The 22,970-nt window shown below is 45.6% G+C and overlaps 5 protein-coding genes across 10 annotated transcripts; 2 read left to right on the top strand and 3 right to left on the bottom strand.

Moving 5' to 3' along the window:
* Positions 1–199: 199 nt before the first annotated feature.
* On the bottom strand, positions 200–2,693 carry mrpl38 (mitochondrial ribosomal protein L38). 3 transcript variants are annotated; one of them, XM_049759940.2, is made up of 9 exons: positions 2,538–2,693; positions 2,001–2,189; positions 1,788–1,919; positions 1,455–1,657; positions 1,302–1,374; positions 1,174–1,219; positions 929–1,087; positions 686–822; positions 200–609 (listed from the first exon to the last, which is right to left on the bottom strand). In XM_049759940.2, exons 1-9 carry the CDS (start codon positions 2,620–2,622, stop codon positions 473–475), a joined length of 1,161 nt encoding a protein of 386 aa, XP_049615897.1. In that variant the 5' UTR covers positions 2,623–2,693; the 3' UTR covers positions 200–472. The 3 variants fall into 3 exon arrangements, with proteins under 3 accessions (XP_049615897.1, XP_049615898.1, XP_049615896.1); XM_049759941.1 differs by lacking the exon at positions 2,538–2,693 and adding an exon at positions 2,504–2,527; XM_049759939.1 differs by having other exon boundaries at positions 1,788–2,189.
* A 110-nt stretch (positions 2,694–2,803) lies between these two features.
* Positions 2,804–5,906, top strand: trim65 (tripartite motif containing 65). Its single transcript, XM_049759904.1, has 8 exons — positions 2,804–2,936; positions 3,302–3,732; positions 3,804–3,899; positions 3,969–4,199; positions 4,264–4,432; positions 4,504–4,593; positions 4,663–4,880; positions 4,965–5,906. Exons 2-8 carry the CDS (start codon positions 3,304–3,306, stop codon positions 5,274–5,276), a joined length of 1,545 nt encoding a protein of 514 aa, XP_049615861.1. The 5' UTR covers positions 2,804–2,936; positions 3,302–3,303; the 3' UTR covers positions 5,277–5,906.
* wbp2 (WW domain binding protein 2) lies at positions 5,860–8,710 on the bottom strand. Its single transcript, XM_049759986.1, has 8 exons — positions 8,483–8,710; positions 7,768–7,876; positions 7,567–7,702; positions 7,402–7,494; positions 7,162–7,314; positions 6,972–7,094; positions 6,814–6,896; positions 5,860–6,697 (listed from the first exon to the last, which is right to left on the bottom strand). The coding sequence occupies exons 1-8, from the start codon at positions 8,539–8,541 to the stop codon at positions 6,650–6,652; spliced, it is 804 nt and encodes a 267-aa protein (XP_049615943.1). The 5' UTR covers positions 8,542–8,710; the 3' UTR covers positions 5,860–6,649.
* Positions 8,711–9,320: 610 nt separating this feature from the next.
* On the top strand, positions 9,321–17,130 carry unc13d (unc-13 homolog D (C. elegans)). Of its 2 annotated transcripts, none has more exons than XM_049759760.2 (33): positions 9,321–9,463; positions 10,289–10,315; positions 10,413–10,469; positions 10,564–10,620; positions 10,691–10,798; positions 10,933–10,992; positions 11,098–11,164; positions 11,274–11,454; positions 11,599–11,643; positions 11,738–11,809; positions 11,882–11,951; positions 12,008–12,112; positions 12,283–12,375; positions 12,453–12,553; positions 12,847–12,970; positions 13,035–13,156; positions 13,218–13,308; positions 13,394–13,450; positions 13,561–13,658; positions 13,754–13,805; positions 13,866–13,996; positions 14,099–14,216; positions 14,277–14,429; positions 14,662–14,757; positions 14,836–15,042; positions 15,113–15,187; positions 15,248–15,442; positions 15,519–15,590; positions 15,660–15,743; positions 15,817–15,937; positions 16,008–16,131; positions 16,215–16,438; positions 16,766–17,130. In XM_049759760.2, exons 1-33 carry the CDS (start codon positions 9,404–9,406, stop codon positions 16,873–16,875), a joined length of 3,357 nt encoding a protein of 1,118 aa, XP_049615717.1. In that variant the 5' UTR covers positions 9,321–9,403; the 3' UTR covers positions 16,876–17,130. The 2 variants fall into 2 exon arrangements, with proteins under 2 accessions (XP_049615717.1, XP_049615716.1); XM_049759759.1 differs by having other exon boundaries at positions 11,882–11,954.
* Positions 16,891–22,796, bottom strand: unk (unk zinc finger). Of its 3 annotated transcripts, none has more exons than XM_049759811.2 (15): positions 22,471–22,792; positions 21,908–22,117; positions 21,448–21,624; positions 21,238–21,368; positions 21,029–21,164; positions 20,834–20,951; positions 20,618–20,702; positions 20,256–20,542; positions 20,025–20,093; positions 19,774–19,951; positions 19,604–19,693; positions 19,350–19,535; positions 19,086–19,267; positions 18,724–18,984; positions 16,891–18,589 (listed from the first exon to the last, which is right to left on the bottom strand). In XM_049759811.2, the coding sequence occupies exons 1-15, from the start codon at positions 22,614–22,616 to the stop codon at positions 18,413–18,415; spliced, it is 2,433 nt and encodes an 810-aa protein (XP_049615768.1). In that variant the 5' UTR covers positions 22,617–22,792; the 3' UTR covers positions 16,891–18,412. The 3 variants fall into 3 exon arrangements, with proteins under 3 accessions (XP_049615768.1, XP_049615767.1, XP_049615766.1); XM_049759810.2 differs by having other exon boundaries at positions 20,256–20,545; positions 22,471–22,785; XM_049759809.2 differs by having other exon boundaries at positions 20,256–20,702; positions 22,471–22,796.
* Positions 22,797–22,970: the final 174 nt, after the last annotated feature.

Raw genomic sequence — 22,970 nt, 5'->3', positions numbered from 1 at the left:
ACTCCAGCAATTTGAAAACAATATACCTTGTTTTGGTGATATATTTTTAGCTGTATGAATCATAAAAAAATATTCAAATAAATGATCTATTGATCCATCTCTCTATTCATCTGTCATCCATGTCAACAAACCTTTGCTCTCCCATCCAAGCTTCTTTGGAAAGCAGAGTTGTGCAGACTGAGGGATCACAATTGTGCGCTTGGTTTATTGCTTTATACTTTATTTTTAAACAAAACAAAAAAATATGGGCTAAAACCTAAAAGGTACAAATAAAAGAACACTACAACAAAATGTACGTGACAAAATCGGTAGTTGTACCACAGAGAGGCATATTGGTATAATCCCAATCATTTTTAATATCATATTCCTCATTCCTCCAACAAAACTCATACATAGGCGGTGAAGCATTTCGAAGCCTTTGAACGGGAATATTTTCTTTCCTTTCTTATTTGTCATTTAGTTTGTCATCTCGTCAGTATATGCCATGGGTTTGCTCCTTTCCATTTCTGTATCTGTCCAGGTAACGTAGCGGTTGTCCGTGGGGGTATTTCACTTGTGGGGGATGGTACACCGGAGGACGAATGAATTCAAACACTGGCTCCCTCATGTCTAAAGGTGAAGAGATCACAAATAGGACATGATGCAACTTGACTTGATTTGCACGCTACGGTCGAGTGTCGCTCACTGAGGGTGTCGTGAAAGGTGCCGGTGACCGATTCGTCCCATTGGCACTGAAAAAACGCCAGACCCGCTGGTGTCATGCTGTCCTGGTGCTTTCTGTAGAAATCCACTGTTTTGAACGTACGGTCTGCGAGTGAATGACTAGGAACAAGCAACGATTGTTTACAATTCTGGGATGTCATTGTCTGGCCAAGCCATGCAAGGCAACGGCTGTGTGTGCGTGCGTGCGCGTGTGTGTGTTGATCACCATGGCGACGGCTTCAAATCTTCCTGGAAGTGAATGGGGCCCTCCTGCTGGAAAAGAACGTAAATGTAGCGGTGGAAGCCCGTTCCTCTTGCGGGAAAAGGAGGTAGATAGTCACATAGTTCTTCTCCAGCCTCTACCGCTCCACCTGGTATGTTCCCGCTGAAGTCACATGTCATTTACTGTGATTGGCTGAGGTATGCTTACATGCAACTGGCGAAATCAAATCGACATATGAAATGACTTACACAAGCCAGTGCAGGTATTCCGCTTCATTATTGAGAAGATGTTCATCTGAAATCCACAAAAAGACGTCATATTTGACAAGAATCGATCCATGTATTCGTAGTAGCTGTTTAGAAAGGGGCCGCCTGACCAGGGGAGGTGAGCAGGAGGGTCCAAAGGGATCCTTCGTCCGCATTGAAGCTGACCACAGGAGCAGATGCTGTCTGATGAGCAAAGAAACAGTCGCACATTGAAAAAAGACCAAAGAAACAGTCGCAAGAACTCATCGCTCCACTCTTTATACTTGTGTCGGTGTTAGTTGATTCCCATAATGCACTTGACCACTCATTTCTTGGCCATAAGCGATCCGCAGAGGGATACGAGGCACAAAATACGCCATGGGGAAAAGATCCCTGAAGACCCCGTAGTGGTCAGCCAGTCTTCTTATATGAAAGGGACCACTGCTCTTCTCCCACATTTGCTGCACTTCATCCAGAGATATCTTGACTGAGGGAGAAAGAGACAATAAAATGACAAGCAAGGTTCATGAAAACGCATCTTCTCGAGCGACCGCTTTATATCAAATGATACAACCAGCCACACTCGCACCAATGGAAATCATCTCGATCGAACCTACACGTGCGTAAACGACACGCCCTCTCCAGTTGGACATTTTTCTTGTTCTCCTTCACCCTTTGCCTCCTCTCCTTCAGTTGAACGCTTCTGGAGGGTCGATCACCAGGCAGGCCGATGTTCACCCGCGTGGCACCTGACCAAACACACGGGGCATCAAATATGACGGCCAAAGCTGGCTGGCTGGCTGGCTGGCTGGGTACACATTCGTTCTCACCATGTTCGGGATCCTCTTTCTCCATATATGCTCGGTAGGTCTTCCACCAGACCGGCTTGTTCTTGGCCTCTTCAGCTCGTCTGAAGTAGCGATTGTAGCTGCGATATTTCTCTATCGTGTCAATGTTTTGAACATCAATATCTTCATTGGGCATTGGACCCAAAGGAGGACGCTGTCGACAGAGGAACGCTGTTGAGTGCAAACACAAATATTATAGTTAGTACTGTAGTCTGAAGTCATGTCGTTCCATTTTCTTGGCACACTTCTCCAGTAGAATGAAAAGTAAACTATTAAATGAAGTCGTTTTGAATACTAAACCTCATCTATTCACATTTAACCTTTTCCATCTCCTCCTCCTCTATCCATCTTTAAGCATTTGGATGACATTTTGCGACTTGTGTTTACTGCACACGACGAGCCATTGAGTGTGTCAGTATGATTTGACCCCACGCAGCATGGACGCACGAAAAAGCCCAAACACCAAAATGCATATCGACAAATACCGTATTAAAGGTTCAATGAAGGTATCTTCTGTACCTGTTGTGACAAAACTCATCGCATTATTGACCCTTAATTCAAACCAATTCCTTAGCACACCAGAAGATATCGAGCGCAGCGCCATCTTGGCTGGAGACTAAATCTACGGTGGCCGAGGAGAGTCAAAGTTGACCCGATTGTCGAAATTGCTGCCTGGCTAGATTTAAATACGTGCACGGTGCATAACGGCATGCTACTACCACTTTTGTTAAAAAAATATCAATAATACACTTACACATATATGTATGTACGCAGATCAATGACGTATAGCAAACATACTGAATAGTGTTGTGATGATTTACAATTATTCTGATAGCACTTGAAGGCATCGTCCTCTCAGTAGGAAATGATCAGCTGACGTTTTCATCATTCTCGATGAACTGTAAATTTCGCCGATAGGTGATAATGATTTATATTGCTTCTTTATTTAATCCCCATTTGAAATGAATGATAACATTTTCTTTTAATGTGTACCAGCATGTGTGTTTTGTTCTGAAGCTACCAGGCTAAGGCTAACAATAGCTTCTGCGCTAACTGCGCTTGTCTTATTATGAACTGCTTTGTTGTTGCATGAGCAATTTGGAAAATACGATCAGGTATTATTTATGCTGCTTTAAATAGTCTCGATAATTTCCTACCATATGCACTACATGTATGGTCACAGCTATGCATCCTGACCAACCTCTTGTTTGTTATTGTCACACACACACGCACGCGCGCGCACACACGCACACACACACTCATTGTTGTTGTTGCTTTTCCAGAGATGAATTCTCAGAGCTCCAACTTGACCTGTGCCATATGCTTAGAGCCCTTTCATATTCCTGCCACCATCCCGTGTGGACACTCGTTCTGCGAGAGATGCATCACTACCCATTGGGACACTAAAAGCCAGTTAGATATTGGACCTGACTGTCCCATCTGCAATGAGAAGTTTGCCACCAGGCCCACTGTGAAGCGTAACGTGTCCTTGTCCCAGCTGACTGAAGCTGCAAACAGCAACATCGCACCATCTTGCAAAGATTGCGGAAAGGACGAAGGTGGTGGATCCATATCCATGCTTTGTGATCAGCATCATAAGCCTCTCGTTTATTACTGCAAGCAGGATCAAATGTCAGTGTGCTGCGAGTGTGCCATCAGAGAGTGCAAAAAGCATGACAAGGCTTTGTTGGAGGCGGAAATGAACAACCAAAAGGTGCACCTTTGTCGTGGTTAGCACAACTGACACATGCTACAGATTAAAACTCTTTTTTTTTGAATACACAGCTGTTACTGGAGAAGAAGAACGAGGTGGTGACAAAGCTCATTGAAGAAACCACGCAAAGTATTATCAAGCTAACTGAAAATATCAACCAAGCTAAGGTAATGCCTTCCTTTCATCATAGCTCACGTATACATTCTCCCTACATTGTGTTCTTTTCAATTTTTCAGGAGACCATGCAGCAGACATCCAATCGGGTCACAGCCAAATTTTCCACCGTGATAAAAATATTGGCTGAGCGGCAGGAGGCCACCGAGCGTTTCATGGAGCAGCAGAAAGAGGCGGCCATCTCGGAGGCTACGTCGCGTCTCTCTGACCTGGAAGAGAACGCCCAGAAGCTGAGGGCCAGCCAGGCTAAGATTGCAGCCCTGCACAACCTCTCCGATACAGAGCTCATCAAGGTTTGGGGATGTCCCAAATGATCATCGTCATCATGAACAGATGAGCATGCATCTCTTCCAATAGGAATCGATGCTCATTGAAGTTCCACACCTCAAGAAAGTCTCTTCAGACTTCACGCCGCACCTGCAGGATCGCCTAAGCGGCATCACGGAGGCACTGACCCGAATCTCCAAGCTGGTGGTCGAGGACCTCGAAAGAGCCGTCTGCGCCGTTGTGGGTCAGGACTTAGAAGGTAAAGCCGAAGAATTCAGCTGACCTCGTTCTCCCCTCCGCCTTATTGTCTGTCTGTGTATTCGCCACCAGGTTCCCCTCAGGAGAAGAGGCCCATTCTGGCTGTGGTTCCAAGTCCGGCTGCTCCGAGCCACCCTGATGGGAAGGAGGGCCTCAGCGCTTGTAAGTTCACCACCTCAAAGGCACATTTAAAACAACAAACCAACATGTTCTTGTCTTCCTCACCCCTAGACAGATGCTCGCTGACCTTTGACCCCAGCACGGCCAATAGCCATCTGGTATTGTCCCGAGAGAACCGGAGAGCCGAGCACCTGACTTCAGGGCTGCGTCACGTGGTCGAGCACCAAGCTCGATTTGACCACACCTGGCAGGTGCTGTGTAGCCAGGGCTTCAAACACGGCCAGCACTACTGGGAGCTGGAGGTCTCCAAACCGTGGGCCTACCTGGGGGTAGGTACATGGCAACTCAGCATCTTTCAAATGTGCTGCTCTGAGCGAGTCCGACGTTTTCCTCCTCCTGTTCTCTCTCCTCAGGTCACCTACAGCACCATCCCCAGAAAAGAGAAGGGCCGGAGGTGCATGCTGGGAATGAACGAAGTGTCCTGGAGTCTGCAGCTGGACGAGAAGCAGCTCAACGCCTGGCACAACGGTCGCAAGGAGACCGTGGCGGGATCTTCTCATCAGCACGGCCGCGTTGGCATGTTGCTGGACTACGATGCGGGCGCGCTCGCCTTTTACGGAGATGGAGGCGTCAGGTTGCACACCTTCCACTGTGCCTTCAACCAGGAGCTCTTCCCCGCTTGCTGGATAGGAGAAGGCGTCAGCATCACGCTATGCTCTATATGAGTGCAAAGAACTTGTTTTGCTTTCTGTTTGAGACAATAAGCATTTCATTCCTGCTGAATTCGTCCAAATGCATGAAGACAGCGAGTTATAAAATGCACCTTTCAGTTAGCCAGATACGTAGAGTCCCAAGAACAAATAGTCGCTAGGTAAACAAGCAGATGATTCCCATTCTGGTGGCACAAATTTCATTCTCCCATTATAGCAAATGCTTTTCCCATTTCTTCCACTATGGAGTGTTTTGTTTACAAATGGGGAGTCGTGCTTTTTATATACTCCCTTTTATAAATGATGTTGGAAGTTAAGCGCAACTTTTTATTTGATTTTTTTTTTAACGTTCAAGCACACCGCAAATCACATTTTTTAACGGTAATTCTGTATATACACGTGACTCGTTTTGAAGTGTAACATGTCTTTTTGATGCTCGCATCGGTCAATGGGTATTTGGGAATTTTGCACAAATGTGTGACAGAAGACATCAGCACAGTTTTCAAGGCTGAGTGAGGCCTTGAGGCACAACCATGCCTCCTGCTTTCTGTTAAAAAAATCGACATCCATCGTGTGAGAAATAAAAATCACACTTGAATGACACATTTAAATAGCATCCGTTTAATAAATGCCTGTTAACTGTCATTGATCATTTGTAAGTTTCTTCATACTTTGAGCCATGCCTGAGCGAGCGAGCGAGCCCAGAGATGAGCAAGGAACCGGCCGCGTCTAACGTACAGTACACACGTGACTAGAGAAGGAATTACAGGCAATCTCTGACAAAAACTTGCTACCCGAATCCACGCTCCTTTCCATCATGACTTTTGATTGGGTTCGTCCTGTGCTTTGCTTTGCTTTGCTTTGCTTTGCTTTTCGACAACATCATCGATGGTGTCTGTACATCGCTTCTCAGTGTCTGATCTTAATCCTGGATCAGGGACTCACTGACTCACTCTAATCTATGCCGTCCTCTCATCCAAAGCAGGGTGATGCCTTGGAGTGTGATAAGCTATATATTATCTTCTACATATATACAGTTAAATGGTAAAAAAAGAACGACTTCATTTCGCTCACTGGATTGATTGGCAGAGCAAAGCGCACCATAAAATTCTGTCGTAGCCGATTGCTAGTTGTACTGTGCAGTACGTTACACAAGTCACAGATAGCAAAGCTACATGAAGCAGAGGGACTCTTGCAGCACATTAATCATCATCATCATCATCATCATAAATAATAGCTTTTCTCATTCATTTTTAGCCAGTATTAGATTGCTTAAAAGGGTTGGAATGACAATCAAGGAATGGGTAATTGACAAGAACTATCGGAAGACAAGAAAAGAAGGAAGGACCTGAACAAATGAAATTGAAATGTGTGAACGGAAATGAGGTCTACTGGTTCTTTTTGTCTTCCGGAGGAGAGTAGGGGGGAGGCTTATCCTGCACACAAAAAATGAAAACATATCAGGTGATCAGTGATACAAAATGGACTTATCAATATAACCACATTCTTTTTTGGAATTTCACAAAGTACCTTACGTTGTTGCGAGGCTTACCTCTGGCAAGTACACGTGTGTCGGGGGCCGCGTGGAACAGCTGGCAGCACTGGCTGCGGCGGCTTCGGCTGCTTTAGCCTCAGCTGGGAAGGCAAAAAAAAAATAAAAAATGATTGTGGAACGGCACGCTTTCGGCTAAATGTCCGGTGGACGCTCACCGGCGGCCGATGAGGGGCCTTCGGGGTGCTGCGGGGGCTGCTGACCCAGAGCGGATGAATACGGAGGCGGGGCCATGTAGGCTGCGGAGTTATTGAACGCCGGAGGGTTGGGGTAGAAGCCATCTGCGTGGTGCAGAAAGTAGCAGAATAGAGGGACTCACTTTTTGGGGGGGTTTGTCTGAGAAGCTACCTGGAGGAGGCACGTTGGGGTAGCCGTAGCACGGCGGGGGGTCGGCGGCGGGATACTCCCCGTTGGAAGGGGGAGGCGGATAAGCATAGGCTCCGTTAGCAATGAAAGGACATCCGCCGCCAAAGCCTGCAATGACCGGCTGACCTCTGGAAGCTGTTGACAAAAGCATTCACGCTATGCTATGTATGGCCATTCTGTCAAGAATCAAGACGGAAATAGCGGCACATTTTGTGTCCTCACCCTGAGTGGCAACCTCCAGCATGTATTGCCCAAACTCGATGGCTCCACCCGCAGCAAAGACCAACTTGAAGCTCACGCTGCCCTCCCATCCACCTGCGCGCAAACAACACCGACGCAACGAATGAAATCAAAGTAGAACCTTTTGCCGGTCGCTTGGAAACCGACCTCCGGGCTCGGCGCTGACGGTCCCCTTGATGTAATTTGCCCCAAGTACAGGTTGCTTGACCTCGCAGCCTTTCATCAAATAGAAAGGCATCATGAAAGACCTGAGCGCGTCTCGACTTTTCGCCACAAAGATCACCTGAAACAGAAGAGAACTACTCAAATGCACTGTAAGACATACCGTTCATATGTATTTGATCTCACCCTGTACGGAGTCAGGTAAATGCTGCCCTTCTTGCTTTTTCTGAAGGCCTCAGGTAAGCCATCCGCATCGCAGAAGGCCAGCTCCACGTTGTCATGATTCATCAAAACGCTGACGCCAACACAAGCATTATTATTGTATCATTCCGAAAGGGGACAACTCACTCGCGAACATTGAGAAGCTTTTAGTTACATTACAAATGACTGCAAGGATGAATTAAAAATGAGACGATTACATAACGGGGATAAGTGTGCAATTGCCAGGTGACATCACTTTTGAGTTCTCTAAAAGGATTAGACTTACTACTGTACATTCGATCTCCTTCCAGATCATACTAATCTGATTCTGGATCAGCTGTTAAGGAGCTGTTCTCGTTGCTTCTAGAAGAATCTGCATTGACTCTTTTGATGCCTGATGTTCGAGTCCCCATGACGTCTTTGTTGTAACACGGTTGAACTCTTCGATTGGATTTAGTAAATCGAATAACTAGCACATGTTACATGTGTCAGTCAGCACGCTGTTGGAGCAAAGTGTTGACGTATGTGGTGAGCTCATGGGAAAACTAAGCTAGCCGACTCTGAAATGCGTCACTCCAAGTGGTGCCTCTGAAGACTAGCAATGTGCGCAAAGTGACATTGATCTAGTACATTATACAGTCGACTATTTATATTAGCGGTGTTGGCTAGCTAGCCCGTGACACACATCGTTAATTGCTACCTTTCACTGTTGTTGATAATGACTCCACCGGACTCCGAATGGTTCTGGTTGAGAGTCATGTCGACGGGCCTCCTCTCTCGTAAAGTGATCACAACAGGCCTGTCTCCAACCTTGATACGGTTAAAACCTGAAGGAAAAGCCAAATTTGGGAAGATGTTTACGCCGCTAACTTCAGTGCTGCACCTGCGCGTAAGACAGTCGAGGGAACCGCCCACATCTTTCGTCACGATGACGTCACTCGGGACGCTTGTGTCCAAAGAGCCCCTATATAAATAAAGTTGGAGTTGAGTCTTTTCAAAATGACAAATTTTGTGCCATTAGATCTCAAATAATCTATAATAATAATACATATTATGATGATTATTATTATTATCCATCTTCCAAAGCGCTTATCCCCATAAAATTTGCCAAATAGTGGAAAAAGAATCTAGAAAAATGTACTTACAACAAATATGATTCTTGCCTTGCTACCCTATGCACTGATAAGACTTTCCTCAGGGATCCAAATGGTTGTCTAAACATTTCTTTATTTATCTTCATCATCATCTTCGTTCATTCTAATGGGCTATGCAAGGAACTTAACTGGAGAGGCCCACAACTCGATAGAACATTAACAACGGCGTTTCCACACAACTATGACTGTTGATGGCCTTCTCTGCAGAGCAGCTGACATTTTGCATCCCAAAAGTGTGATTATTATGCCTTCGGTGGTATGGGATTTGCTTTTAACACGGAGGAAAATATGATCCCACGCAAACATGAAACACATTCAGACACAATGTAGGACAGTGTTTGGATCGTCACAGTCATATGTGCTAGCACCTTTTTACAGGAAGTGATGACTTCCTGCGTGGCAGTTTTGTCAAAAACCTTGCTCATGTATTGTCACTCGTGCACGCAGGACACACTGGCAGCTCATCAATGTCAAGGCAAAGGGAGACCATCGGCTCAGTGGACCATCTACTCAAAACACCTGAACGAGTAAGAATCGTCATTGTTCACTGGGGTCGGTCAAAAATGCAAGTTTGTGAATAGAGATATAATAATAGTCATTCTTCAAAAACGACAAGTTATTTCAGTACTTCGGTGCACTGTGGACAATATATTATAAAGAGCAAAGAGGGGTACATTTTGTGCAAAAGTAGATTTACCAGTGTAAAAAAGGTGCAAAATTTCAATGATGCAAAAATAGGACATCATTTGAAATATCAAAATCTGAGTTACTAGCTAAAACAATATTGATAAAAAACACATGTAGTAAGTACATTGAAATAGATTTTCCAACCATAATCTCATAATCCATCACGAATATTCAGACTGTAAATTCCTTTTTAGCAACCGCTTTTATCTGTGCCATCTCCAGATTTCTAATCTAATTGGCTTGACAGTTCTTGTTTGTTCTTTAAAGACATTTTCTCACAGACAAAAATAGGCTTTCTTTGCTTGCGGATAGCATCTTTTTTGACACTATGAATCACTTTTATTTTAGGAAGTGAGTTCTGATCAGATGATGCAGAGCGGAAGCAGTCTATTTTTCGTACTACACATAAAACATATAAATATAGATCTTTTTGAAATGTTGGTTGATAAATTGGACTTGACTTTTTCTCTTTGTTGAATATTGTCAGCTCATTGTTGCCTCACTTTCAGTTTCATAATCTGCCCAAAAAGGAAGTTTGCAACAGATGCTCTGATTAAAAGATAAAAAAATCTTCCTAGTTGAGCACAAATATAGCAATACATATGTTGACACTTCAATTATTACGGCCTATATTTGAATAGTCCTCCTTGTGTCCTATTTTACAGAATGGTGGCTTTTCAAGTATCAAGCAGGTAAAAGTGTTAGGAAACATTTGTTGTAACAGCGCTCGCTGCGCAATATCAATTCCGCCATTGCAGTGCCTTTTTAAAATGATTTTGTCCTTGCTAGCATTCGCCGGGCCATGCGCGTAAACTGGGGCAGACAAGAAGGATACGATACAGGAGGGTGAGCACGCTAAAAAACAACAACAACAACAACAACAACAACACAATTTCAGTAGTGTCCAGCTATTTCTTTGATGTGCTTGTTTACCTTTCAGGATTTTAAAGATGAGGAAAACCCCGAGGAGAAAGCCCGTCACATCAAACAGGTGGAGGTACGTATGTCATTTGTGACTGAACTGTGCATTTTAATATTCAAAGATTTGCTTTTGCTTCTGTTTCAAGCTCAACCCTCTGTATAAGGAGTTGTTGTACACCATTGCACATAAGATGGGAAAAGTGGCAGCAACTGAGGTCTTTGCCGACAGCCAACTTCATCAATATATCAAAGAGGTGACCATTATTATTATTTACATCCGGCTTTCAGATGAAGTGTTCTGTCGTTTTGTCCTAAAATGACTCCCTAAAAGTGAATAAATGCACAAAACTATTAAAAAAAAAAGACTTTTTTTTTTTTTTTTGACCAGGCTCTCACAATGACAGAATCTGAGCACAAATCTCTGATGGAGAAAGTACAAAACTCAGAGGTGAGAAATCTCCAGACTACATTAAAAAAAAGGAAATTCTTTGCTGCCATTTCTTGTTATTTTGAAGTTTCTATTCACAACTGAATTGTAGTTTGAAATTTCCAGCCGCCTGTCTACTGCCTAATGGCCACTGTAAAGGAAGCCAGAGGAATTCTGGGAAAAGATATTAGTGGTGAGTGAGTTCACACGCCATCTCACGGCATTTAAAGAGGAAGTCGAGCCAAATCAAACCATTTTTTGCATCCAACTATGCTGTCATCAAAACATCTCTCCTTGGCCAGGTTTAAGTGACCCATACTGCTTGCTGAGCATACTGGAGGACGAAGAAGAGAGGCGTACACGGCGTTCCAGAGTCAAGGCCTCGAAATACGTGGTCAAGGATGCCGTGTCGGCTGATAAGATTTATCAGACCCACGTCAAGAAGCAGACTCTCAATCCAATTTGGAACGAGACATTTCTACTGTGAGACTTCAATGCCTTGCTTCGTAGAAGAATCTTACTTCCTGTGTGATTCAGGTTTCTTTTCTTTTCTTTTCTTTTCTTTTCTTTTCTTTTCTTTTCTTTTCTTTTCTTTTCTTTTCTTTTCTTTTCTTTTCTTTAACTCAGGGAGTTTGAAGACATCGCGGGTGCCAGCTTTCACCTTGAGATGTGGTATGAAAAAATAAAAACACCACTTGTTGCTTTGTTCAGTTGAAAAACAACCCCCCCCCAAAAAAAAGCTCAAATCAGCTCATCCTTGTTGCAGGGATAAAGATGAGGAGGTGTCACTCAGTCAAAAACTCGAGGAGATCACAACTACTTTTTCAAGTTTAAGCAGGTAGCGTACTCGGTTTACAACTCCCGCCTGAAAATTCAATCGAATGGAAACACGATTTTGCTTTTTTTTCAGAATTATAAAGGAGGTCAAAAAGGAAAAAGGAACTGATGACTTCCTGGGGAAAATTGTCATCAAACTTCAGGTGGTGAATGTTTCCCTATCTCTTTTGGCCTCACTTGACAAATGATTTTATTTCAGGACCTCCGTTGTACTGAGGACGACTGGTACATTCTGGAGCCCAGGACGGAGACGTACCCCGATCGAGGCCGATGTCACCTGAACCTCAAATTCATCCATAAAACGGTACGGCGAGTACCGATACCTGGTACCGATACTCACCGACCGTCGTTGATGTACATATACGATTGGCCACAAACAAAATAATAGCTTCAATTCAATTGAGCACAGCCACCCTTAGGGACTATTATTGGTTATTGATAGCCATCGTATTGTGTCATGTGACCGACCGGCAGAGAGATGACGCACTGAGCCCAGGTCGCAACGCTTACGTCAACTACTGTGGAATCCTGCAACACTTTGTTCTGTCTTACATTTCCAAGCAAAAGGTAAAGTCTGTTTCCATTCTCGTTCAAATGATCGTATATGCCACATCTAGTTTGATTGCTTGCTTGCTTGCTTTTAGACTTCCGCTCCATGGAAAGGGGAATTGTGTGGTGAAGCTCAAACTCTCTTGGAGCACTATGCTACACAGACTGACCTCTCGCCTTTTCTGCAAGATCTGGCGTAAGTAAGCACCACTCAATATACGTAGAAAAGATCTTTTCACCCAAATCAGCACGGAAGCAAAGCTTGGTTGCTCACAGGCGTATGTATTCAAATGGAGAAGCATGAATTTCAAGACGGGATATCGGTATTGGCGGCGCTAGAAGGGGGGGGGGGGGGGGGTGGGGGGGGGCCGCGGCGGGGGCACTGCCACCCTGAAATATGATTGGATCCCCCAAATCCTAGCTCCGCCAGTAAAATGGAAAGAAAAGCTTCAGTTTCATGACTTTCAACGCAGTGTGTCTTGGTGACAGGAAGTGGGTTGCGTACAGTAAACTTTATCAAAGCGTAGAGGTGGACTCGTCGTTGCTGCTACAACAGCTCACTTGCGTGGAGTATCGCTGGCATCAACAGGAACACGAGTTGCCACAGCAACAGGTACAACGATTGTCTTTTTGAATTGAATGATGACATTTAATACTGGATTTCATGCTGTCAACAGAAACAAGAACTTGGCGACTCCCTTCACAGTTTCTTGCATTACGGTCTCCATCTGGTGTCAAAATACAGAGACATTTTCCCGCCAACACCCAGCGCCACTCCCAATTTACACACGTTGCTCAGGTATACGAATCGGTGTGGCATAATCAGACCCTGCCCAGCCAACAAATGTTTGTCATTGCAGAATCTTAGTCCAGATCTGTAAGACAAAGCCATTTCAGAAAATGAACCCGGCTGATTTTGAACTCCGCGATGAGGTGGCTGATGCCGTACAGGTATGGAACAATAACAATGTCATTCATCAAAAAGAAACATGATTATTAATTAATCAATCGAGTTTCTAATTATTTCTTCTAACAGACAGGAACACAGGAGTGGTTTACCAATAAAAAAGGGCTGCACCAGCCAATGACCAAGGTAAGCCTTTTTCCTTTCTCAAAATCTGAATGTGATTCTTTTTTTGCTTCATATTGTCATTTAGCTCTTGTACTGGATCTGAATGAATTGTCTTGCCCTCCCTCACACAGGAGCTGTCAGAGATCATCAGCGCCTTGTCCAGGTTGATTGACGAAGTACGCGACGACATAAAACTCAACAAGGATGTCTGGAATCGAACATTTGTCAGGTCCATTGTAGATTTGGTGGAAATATATTTGTAATGCGGTTGTAGCCGATCACTGTCGGAATAATATATATATTTTTTTTTCGGCAAACATACAGTGCGGTGCAAGTGGACGTGTTCACCGCAGTCTACGAGAAGCTCGACTCGCTGGTAAGCGGGACAGAAAAGGTTTATTTGGCGTCACCCTGCTGACTCTTCCCATTTGCGTAGGTCGCTACAGAAGTCAGAGAAACCTTATCTCAAACGGAAGGGCACATTGATCAGAGTCTAGCCAACAGCCTGTTTCCACTTTACCTGAGCCTGCAAGCCATTCACAAAGAAAAGGCCTTCTTACAGAAAAGGTCATTTGCACGGCGGAATTGCCGCACAGATGCCAGATTTGATTTTCAAATAAATGCTGCAGCTACTGCATCATTTCCATACAAGCCAATGTTTCATTTCAGGGGTTTACTGAAGCTGACAAACTTTCACGTGAGCTTCAGAGAGGCGCAGCCTTACTGGCTCAAGCAGATGTTCAACACCACGATGGACAGGGTGGAGAGGGCCGTGAAGGTCGACAAGGTATCGTCTACTGCTTGTGGTTTTTTTTTTTATACGTCATCTTTTAAATACGACCCTCAGCTCCAGCCTCTGCACTCGGGTGCAGTGCCGGTAAAACACAGTTCGTCAGCAGTGGACCTGGTTGCTTGTATCCAGCCTGTGTGTGACCTTTGGGAGCAGATGTCCTGGCCTGACCCTGAGGAGGCGTTTATGCTCATGGTCAAAATCACAGAGGTCAGTCAATTTCAAATCACTTCTCATTTGTTAAATAGCAAACATGCTGCAAAAGAAACGGAAAGATTTAGCTGACTTTGAACTTGAATGTGTCATTCATATATTTATAGGAGATCTATTGTTGACAATTGAAAACAATATGGCGGCGTTGTTGAAATCAGTCCTTTTGCATTCAGGCTTTCCTTGTGAAAATGTTACAATTGGACTGTTTGTGTGGGTTTATTTTCTGCAGGATGTTTGCAAGATTGTGGTGACCTACTGTCATAGTCTGAAAGCCAGAGTCAGGATGCTCTCAGAGAACTCAGACCACGAAAGCGCCATTAACATGGTGAGGGGGGATTAGCACTAGCTCCACCACTTACTTCTCAAAGGACATGTACATTCTAGTTCTTCCTCCTTCTCAAAGCTGTGTGTTGTGGTGAACGACTTGGAGTACCTGCGCAGCGTCTTGACGCGGCTTCCCGTCAACCTGAATTGGGCGGGGCTTCAGGACCGCATCCAACACGTCATCGGGGAAAGTCAGTTCCAAAACACGCTGCCGTCGCAGGTGCAGCAAGCGCAGGGCATCCTCGGCCGGGAGATCCGCTCTGCTTTGGACACGCTGAGCAAAACGGTGTGTGCTCCCTATGTGCGGAAGAGCTGGGTTTTTTTTGGGAGGCTTCGTCATGTTTTTGTCTTTTCAGTTGAATACAGACATCGAGACTCATGTCAGGGGAATGTCAACCAGAAGCCGGATTCCGTCCAAGTCCAGCCAAGATGTAAGGACAGTACTTACAGTGTTTGTGTAGCACACTTCCATCATGTCTTGTGATTTTTAGGCCACAACTCCTCTTATGCGCTATCTGGAAAAAGAACTGCATTACATGAATGAAAACTTGGTGGAAGAGAACTTCAACAGCCTCCTGACTCCTTTGTGGGACAACTCGGTGAAGATCCTCCACCAGATGGCCGCCGAGCATTCGCAGCAAGATGGGCTCATGGTGTTCTGTCACAGGCTGCTGTACACGCTGCAGGTCGGTCGCTCGGTCGGTCACTTCCATCGGTATTTGCACATTTGGATTCAATTGGAACGAACGAAATGTCCTCCAGTGCTTGGAGCAATGCTTCCACGGCGAGGGGAACGGCCTTCCGTTGGAAATACTCCACTCGGACGAGTACAAGGTGAGGAGGTGTCACACATTTAGTGAACACACATTTCAGACTACAAATAATGACTTGTTCTGCTTTCAGACTCTCAAGTCCTACCTGACTCATCACTCTCTCAGCAGTCACCAGCTTGTGGACAAGTTCCTCCAAGGGAAAATATGGGAGCAGGTCAGATGCCTTGAGATGTAGTTCTCTTTTAATGCGGCTGCTTTCAAACTATCCCTCATCTTTCTGCCGTAAGAGAGTGGTTGCCGGCGAGAAATACGGCGCAGTCACTCTTCTAACCTCCTACAGAAGATCAGACCAAAGGCTCAGAGTTGAGGTTTTGAACGCAGTCAACCTCCTACCAATGGATTCCAATGGTAAAAATGCACCAGAAAGGTCCCTCCCATTTTCTTTTTCGCAATGGTCATTTTATGCAATGATCCACAGGTTCAAGTGATCCATACGTGCGCTTATGTCTGGAGCCGTACCACACCTTCCCGCTTGTGGAACCTCGCTGCACTCAGATAAAAAGCTGCGATCTTAATCCGCTCTTTGATGAAGCCTTTGACTTGTGAGTTTTGGCGTTGTCATTTTTGCTGCTGGGATGATTTCTTCCAGCTCTTTAACTCGCAGCCCTTCCTCGTCAATGAACAGCCTGGTTGGACTGGATCAGTGCCGGGCTCCTGGCGCCTGCCTGGTCGTGACGGTTCTGGATCATGACGTCTTGAGAATGGATGACTTTGAAGGTGAAGCCTTCCTGTCCCTTAAAGACATACCTGGAGTTGCAAAGGGAGGGGAAGAAAAAGACGAACCGGGCTTTCATCCCGACGCCGTCCCGGCTCAAATACGTCTACCTCTCATGCATCCAAAACCTGATGGTACGGTCGAGCTCTTTTGCTTTGTATGAAGATATGTCACATTGGCCGCTTTTTGAAGATCCAACGTCCGTTCAAACGTCCTCTCGTATTTTATAACCGTCAAAAAATGCTCCGGTACATAACGAAAAATGGTTCCTTCTGCTAAATCAGTCACACCTGTCCATTTCTATCTGGGCCCCGCCCACATATGGCTCAGGTAAGTAAAAACTGAATAGACTGCCCCTTAGTGGTTGGAGGTCAAATAACATTCATAACAAACATGAGATGAGGCTCCTACAGTAGCACAACCGTGTTAGCGTCTACTCGTGTATGTGTGTGTATTCCCAGACAACATCCTGAAGATGTTGGAGTCCAGAAAAGGCGAGCGAGAAATACAAGCCTTCGTAAAGAAAAGAAGACAAAGAGAGAAACAGTCCAGGGAGCAAAGTCAACCATGACACACAAAGGCTTGCTTTTCATTGAAAAATATACAATTTGCTTTATTGAACTAAATCCATTTACAATGAAACACTGGTAAAAGATGAAAATCAACTAATGCTAATGCTTTTTCCTAATCAGTGCAATCAAATATGATGTCATTGAACAGAAAATGTCAAATGAAATGTCAACAATGACAAATGGCAGGTACAAAGACAAATGTGTGTAATTGAGACAAAGTTATGAAATAAAAAATGTCATTTAAAAGACGACAAGTCGACTGAGTATATTTAACTTGATTGTGTTCACATGCATTCCTCTTGGAGAAACCTGAGTGCTTTAACAGAGGCTGCCTGTTGTCCATAATTTTATTTTATTTTTCTACTTTGCTCCTTGACGTTCTATTTTTTTGCTAATAAAAAGAAATTCAATCTAACCTAAACCTGCGATATGTTGACCCCCTTTGGCTGTAGCTATATCATGTACAATTTACATGCGCGCTTGAGGGTTTACTGTTTGTCGCCCATCACTTTAGTAAGACTTGTCAATTGGTTAAGATATAAAAATGGCTGCTTAGTCATCCATCCATCCATCCATCCATCCATCCATCCATCCATCCATCCATCCATCCATCCATCCATCCATCCATCCATCCATCCATCCATCCATCCATCCATCCATCCATCCATCCATTTTCATTGTAAAATGATGCGATTTGGACAGAAACAATGTCAAAAACGTATAAAAGTCGACATGCCTCAAGTTAGCCTTTATGAAATTTGTTATCAAAAAAATAAATGCTAATGCTTCCCTTTATAAACCGCCGCTGTAATCATTCTTCTCTTTTTGCCTGTTGTTGATATGGACCAAAATGTGGCCACATATCCTTCTAAAGCAGAAAAGAAATTCCAAATTGCGAAATGATGTGAATCATCACGCATCAAGCAAGCAAGCAAGCCTACAGTATGTGTAGAGGACAGTGTTGCTGGTCATGAGCGATAGCTATTCAAATATACTGATACTGGTGTTCCCCCTGGTATGACTGGAAATAGAATTCACTGTGAGTACAGCGAACCCCCGCATTTGACATTGAGTGGGGAAATCCCACCTCTTTGCTGTTTTGCAGCCATGTCTAAAATAGAAATGTTGCTTTGGTGCCAGCTTGGTGCCAAGGAACTATTCTCTTTCTTTGAATCGTGTACATATGCTATTTTATGTTTGTACGGCGACGTTGAAAGGCGCCTTATAAATCAAATGTATCATTATTATTATGTTGAGGAGCGAAGCTTCCTCCGTAGCCTTGCACAGTGGGGGGGGCAAAAAGTGCTTTATCGCCATCTGGTGGTATCTTTGGGCAATTAGAAAGTTTTGGGGGGTAGATGTCAAAAACGTATGGATTTTTGCGAGAGTTCACTGTACACCTCGTAAAATGGTCATCCGTCAGGAATCATTTGTTGCAGTAAAAACAAAGAACCTGGACAAAGTCTGCCACGGCTGGTAGTTGAGGAATCAGGACGCGGAATTTCCACGGCGCGGTGCTTCTACTGGTCCCAAGGGTCAAGAGAGCTGCTGCTGTTGTTGCTGCTGCTTCTGCTCCAGCGTGGCTTCAGGACAAAGGGGGCACGTGGTGGCTGTCGAGCAGCTCTCGCAATGTAGTCCGTGGCCGCAGGGCAGGGAGACGGAGCCCTGCTCTCCACATGACACGCAACACTGCCTCTGCTTCTTGTACACCACCTCGGTCGGGAGAGAAGCATCATGATGATGGAACTTTATTCATCCCAAAGCGGGGAAATGTACGTACTTGTCACAGCAGCGCCTAAGAGTGAACAACAAATAGAACCCAAATGATCCGGTGAGCTATTCATTACCTGTTCCACGGTCTGTAAGCAGCTGGAGAGTTGTGCCTGCAGACTGAGGATGGATTCCAAAGGAAGTCTGTGGAGCATCTGGAGCTGGTGTAATGATAGGTGGGGGTTGTCTCCACTCCTCAGGGTCTCCAGCGCTTCCTCCAGGAGAGAAGATTGTCTCTGCACCTCCTCCTCACAATGCCTGGATCTCTCGGCCTCCGCGGCCAAGCGTCCCGCGAGGGCACGTGACTCCTCAGCGTCTGCTTTCAGCGTGGCCCACGACTGCAGGACGGTGTGGGTGAGCTATTTGTCAATTCGGTTCACCGTGCTGCTCCTGCTTGACCGCGAGGGAGCAGTAAGAGAAAGGATGAACTCTGCCCTACCTGAGCTGTGTGTTTCCAGCTGTGTCCCCACTGCTTCAGCGCCCTGTGAGCCTCCTCGAGTTCCTGTTTGAGCCTGGACGTCTCTGTGCAGGGGCCGGAGGGCATCAAGGCAGGGGGGGTGCCAGGGGACCCCTGCCCTGAGGGGAAGTGCTCCCAGATGTTACTGCTCATACCATTGAGACCTACAAAGCAGAGATGGAATGGATGTGGGAGGGTCGCTCGCACACATCATGGATGCAGTTGCACGAGTGAAGCGCCACAAACCTAAGGAGCTATGAGATGGGCCCAGGAAGGGGCTCTCTTGTTGGCCAGGTTGGGAGAGCTGAGTGGAGAAGAATGGGGACGCGCGTGCTCTGATCGGCGGGGACGGCGAAGGAGAGCTAAAAGGAGCTGGTGCGCTAAAGGATCCCGGGATGTTGACTGGGGCAGAACTCTGAAGCCGGTTCCCGCCTACCAAAACACAATTGAGATGATATCGCTGCTTTCAAGCATTTCTTTTGTAGATGTTACGCAATTACCTGGCCTCATTCCCACCCGCGGCAAACTTGAACTACTCTCCAGCGCTGAAGCACCAAAATCATTCAGGTCAAGATCATCCAGCGCCGACTCTGCATCAAAGACCACAGCGGCACAACAATGATTTGAATCCTTCAAAAAAAAAAAAGAAAAGGACTACATCTGGACATACCGACAACAGACTCCACAGTCTCACTGGTGGGATAGAAGGGCAAGGCGTTGGCGTTCATGCCTGATGCCACGCTCGGTGGTCCGAGGGGGGCGGGGCTTGGCGGGGTTGCCGCCAGACTGGAGGGGATGCTGGAGGACAGGCTTAAAGGGCTGCCTACTGGCAGAAAAACCAGTAGATCCTGAAGGGGATAGATAGAATAGAGTTCAACTGAATGTGTGTGACATGAAAAAGTCAGAGGGCGGAAAATCTACCTGTTTACTGCTTGGCGCTGATGTCACTTCCCTGCTGCGCTGCTCCAGCGCAAAACTTCTTTGTTTAGCCTGAACAAAAATATGTCTTTATCCATGCATGCTCCAACTTCAAATTTGCTTCATGAACCATTGATTGCATTTTGCGGCTCCTCCAAGCGTGCCATTGATTCATAAAGCAAATTTGAAGCTTCATTTTCCCCATCACGCGAGTCCCACTTTCATTCATCTCACCTGATCCTCCCTCTCAAATCCAGGCGCCCGGCCATAGCCTCCTTCACCAGCCCAAGGGGACAAAGGCTCAGCTGCTCCCCTCATGTCCTCACACAAACCGAGCACACTACCCAGCAGGCTTCGCTCGGCAACATGCGACCCGGCAGGGGGCGAGAAGGGATCAGAGCCATGAGCCAGGCCCTTATTGTGTCCTCTGGAGTCTGCAAGCTCCTCCACGGGACCGGGTTGCGGGAGACAGAGCGGTGGGGGGGATCTGGGGGAGGAGAAGGACTCCTCGAAGACAAAAGCTTCTGGAGTGGATTTCAAATTTGAAGTCAGATGAGTGGGTTTTTGAAACGGGCGATGTGCGGCGATGGGCTTACTTTCAACATGAGCAAAAGCACAAAAGGGTCCTCGAGGACAGCTGCCGCACTGTTGCATGTCGTTACACTTTGTGGACTTGTAAATCTGCGCGGAAAAAGTTCAACCGTCACAAGTTTGGCTTTTCCCAAAAGTTCAGTCAAGTCAAGTCAAGTCAAGTCAAGTTTATTTGTATAGCCCTAAATCACAGACAGTCTAGCTCTGATTCGGAAAGGCACCTCAGGATGGAACTGTTGTTCTGTTCTCGTGTGGCAATATTGACATCCCTCGGCGCACTCGCATTTGCTGGGATCGCCCCACTCCTCGCTTAGTTTGACAGCCGGACAAGGCAAAGCCCTGCGGGTGTTAACGGTGAGTCGAGTATGCTCTTCGAGCCGAGCGTGGGCCGACAAAAAAAAGTCATTGGAACGCACCTGTATTTGTGCTTATGTGGGCTGCGCCGCCTGTCTTTGCTGTTATGGTAATACGGGCAGGCGTAACCTTGACGACACAAGCGCGGCGGCTTCTTGCACAGCTCTGTCTTGTAGTGGGACAACACGTAGTTGTTATCTGAGGAGAGGAGATGAGAAAATGGGAACGCATCAGAAATATGCGCTGCTGTGGACATTTCTGTTAGCTGTACCTTGCCAACGCGGTTCCTCGCTCAGAATCTTCTCGATGAGCGCCGTACTCGCCGCCTGGCCCGACTGCGCATCTCCTCCGGCTCCTTCGGAGGGCCCCGCGCCGCCTTGACACTCAATGACCTGCGCTTCCCTGTCGACAGATGCAACGTAAACTCCGGTCGGTATCTTACTTAAGAGGACGATTGAACCTTTGAGATAATTTTCCACACCTGACATCATACACAGGGCTGCGCAAGTCGTGTGAACCGTGCGCAAAAGCACAATGGCAGCCGTTTTTGCTGCAGTGGCCTTTTGTATCCGTTTCGTGAATGCAAGATCCCGTCTTATAGTAGCGGAGGTGATACCTTCGTTCCGTGTCTCCAGCTGTCCGATGTAAAAATGCACACCTGGAGAGGACATTTTTCACGGTGCATGAATTGAAATGTAAAGCTGGAATCGTTTACCCTCGCACTAAAAGTGCTTTGTTAGCATTTCTTCAGCACAACGCATTTCCATTTCTTAAGTCCACTATTTTACTGTATGGAAGAAAATACATGTGAGTGAAGGGCGGCTTTCAGATGATAATATAGAGATAACGATACATCAGCCGCTTTTACAATTGTCCTTTGTATCCTGAACAAATGTTGTCGTCAGGAATCATTCGACCAAATGGGTTTGTTTTCCCCTTACTCATCTCCATCAGGACAGGTTCCCGTTCCCTCGTCATATTTGGTACAGTAGACATCTGGACTGTAGTTGAATGTTCCGTCCCGTTTTCTCACGGGCCTGCGACGCCTTTGGTTCAAAAAGTGCCAGTGGAAACAGGAAAAAGGCCGGTGTTGTGTACATTTATGCTGTACAAAGAGGGGACACTGCTCCGTTCGGAATTCCTTGAGGTATCTAAAAAAACGCATCACACGGGACACAAATTCATGGTTAGAAAGCTATCATTAATTTCATGAATACAGCCCCCCCCCCCGAACTAATCCATACTTTTGTCGCATATTTTCTGCTCTTTCGGGTTTAAATACTTTCATGTTGCATTCAAGACTAATCAATCAATAACATACAATTTGGTTGTCTGCAAGTTAATCGCGAATTGCAAGCGTAGTTATAGTCAAAAGAGAATCTTGTTCGAGAAGCATTTTGTAAAATGATATAACTGAGTCTTAAGTACACTATGCAAAGCTGATCGCACGTGAGTTTGTGTACATTTGAGCTAGCTTATGGGCTAATAGGCTAACATTACGTACGTGTAGTGTTGGGGTTTTTCGGGCTGAACGTTCAACACGGTTGCGGGAGATGTCGAGCCCCCAGCGGACGAAGACGACGAGGACGACGAATGACCACCAGTAGTCCCTGATGAGGATAACGGGGGTATCGGGTGTGTTTTAGACATCTTAACCCTGGTAAAAGTCCCAGCTAAGAGCTTGTTTTTAGCAAAAGGGGCTAGCTAGTAAAGTTAGCATAGAAATCCGCATTCTACAACGATGTGAGTTTGCGCGAGACTGGAGGAAGTCGTACAAATGCTGCATTCAAGACATGTCGGAATTTCGAGATTCATTCCCAAATGTTCCATCTAATTCCACAAAACGTTATTTCAGATGAAAGAAAGTAGCGAGAGTGATAGTTTATTTACATCAAAGCAGCCGGTTATACGCATAGATTGAAAAACAATTACATTTCCCGTGTCTTTGATGCCTAGAGTGAACAGAAGAGTGGGTCATTGAATTACTATACATCCATGCTTATC

The sequence above is a fragment of the Syngnathus scovelli genome, chromosome 21, assembly GCF_024217435.2.
Source record: "Syngnathus scovelli strain Florida chromosome 21, RoL_Ssco_1.2, whole genome shotgun sequence".
NCBI lineage: Eukaryota > Metazoa > Chordata > Actinopteri > Syngnathiformes > Syngnathidae > Syngnathus > Syngnathus scovelli.
Note: the sequence above shows the minus strand (reverse complement) of the source record. Positions and strands in the feature narration are given on the sequence as shown.

Excerpts from the sequence above, each read along its gene's own strand:
- unk (XM_049759809.2), bottom strand. The coding sequence starts at position 22,616 with ATGTCTAAAACACACCCGATACCCCCGTTATCCTCATCAGGGACTACT. Across the intron at positions 19,268-19,349 it reads CCCATCTCATAGCTCCTTAG|GTCTCAATGGTATGAGCAGT; the intron begins GTTTGTGGCGCT and ends TCTGCTTTGTAG. Across the intron at positions 18,985-19,085 it reads GCTGGAAACACACAGCTCAG|TCGTGGGCCACGCTGAAAGC; the intron begins GTAGGGCAGAGT and ends ACCGTCCTGCAG.
- mrpl38 (XM_049759939.1), bottom strand. The coding sequence starts at position 2,622 with ATGGCGCTGCGCTCGATATCTTCTGGTGTGCTAAGGAATTGGTTTGAA. Across the intron at positions 1,658-1,787 it reads GGCGTGTCGTTTACGCACGT|TCAAGATATCTCTGGATGAA; the intron begins GTAGGTTCGATC and ends TTTCTCCCTCAG. Across the intron at positions 1,220-1,301 it reads CCTCCTGCTCACCTCCCCTG|ATGAACATCTTCTCAATAAT; the intron begins GTCAGGCGGCCC and ends TGTGGATTTCAG.
- unc13d (XM_049759759.1), top strand. The coding sequence starts at position 9,404 with ATGTCAAGGCAAAGGGAGACCATCGGCTCAGTGGACCATCTACTCAAA. Across the intron at positions 10,316-10,412 it reads GCTTTTCAAGTATCAAGCAG|CATTCGCCGGGCCATGCGCG; the intron begins GTAAAAGTGTTA and ends TGTCCTTGCTAG. Across the intron at positions 15,443-15,518 it reads GGCTGCTGTACACGCTGCAG|TGCTTGGAGCAATGCTTCCA; the intron begins GTCGGTCGCTCG and ends AATGTCCTCCAG.
- wbp2 (XM_049759986.1), bottom strand. The coding sequence starts at position 8,541 with ATGACTCTCAACCAGAACCATTCGGAGTCCGGTGGAGTCATTATCAAC. Across the intron at positions 7,495-7,566 it reads CGTCAGCGCCGAGCCCGGAG|GTGGATGGGAGGGCAGCGTG; the intron begins GTCGGTTTCCAA and ends GTTTGCGCGCAG. Across the intron at positions 6,897-6,971 it reads AGGCCCCTCATCGGCCGCCG|CTGAGGCTAAAGCAGCCGAA; the intron begins GTGAGCGTCCAC and ends TTGCCTTCCCAG.
- trim65 (XM_049759904.1), top strand. The coding sequence starts at position 3,304 with ATGAATTCTCAGAGCTCCAACTTGACCTGTGCCATATGCTTAGAGCCC. Across the intron at positions 3,733-3,803 it reads CGGAAATGAACAACCAAAAG|CTGTTACTGGAGAAGAAGAA; the intron begins GTGCACCTTTGT and ends TTGAATACACAG. Across the intron at positions 4,881-4,964 it reads AACCGTGGGCCTACCTGGGG|GTCACCTACAGCACCATCCC; the intron begins GTAGGTACATGG and ends CTCTCTCCTCAG.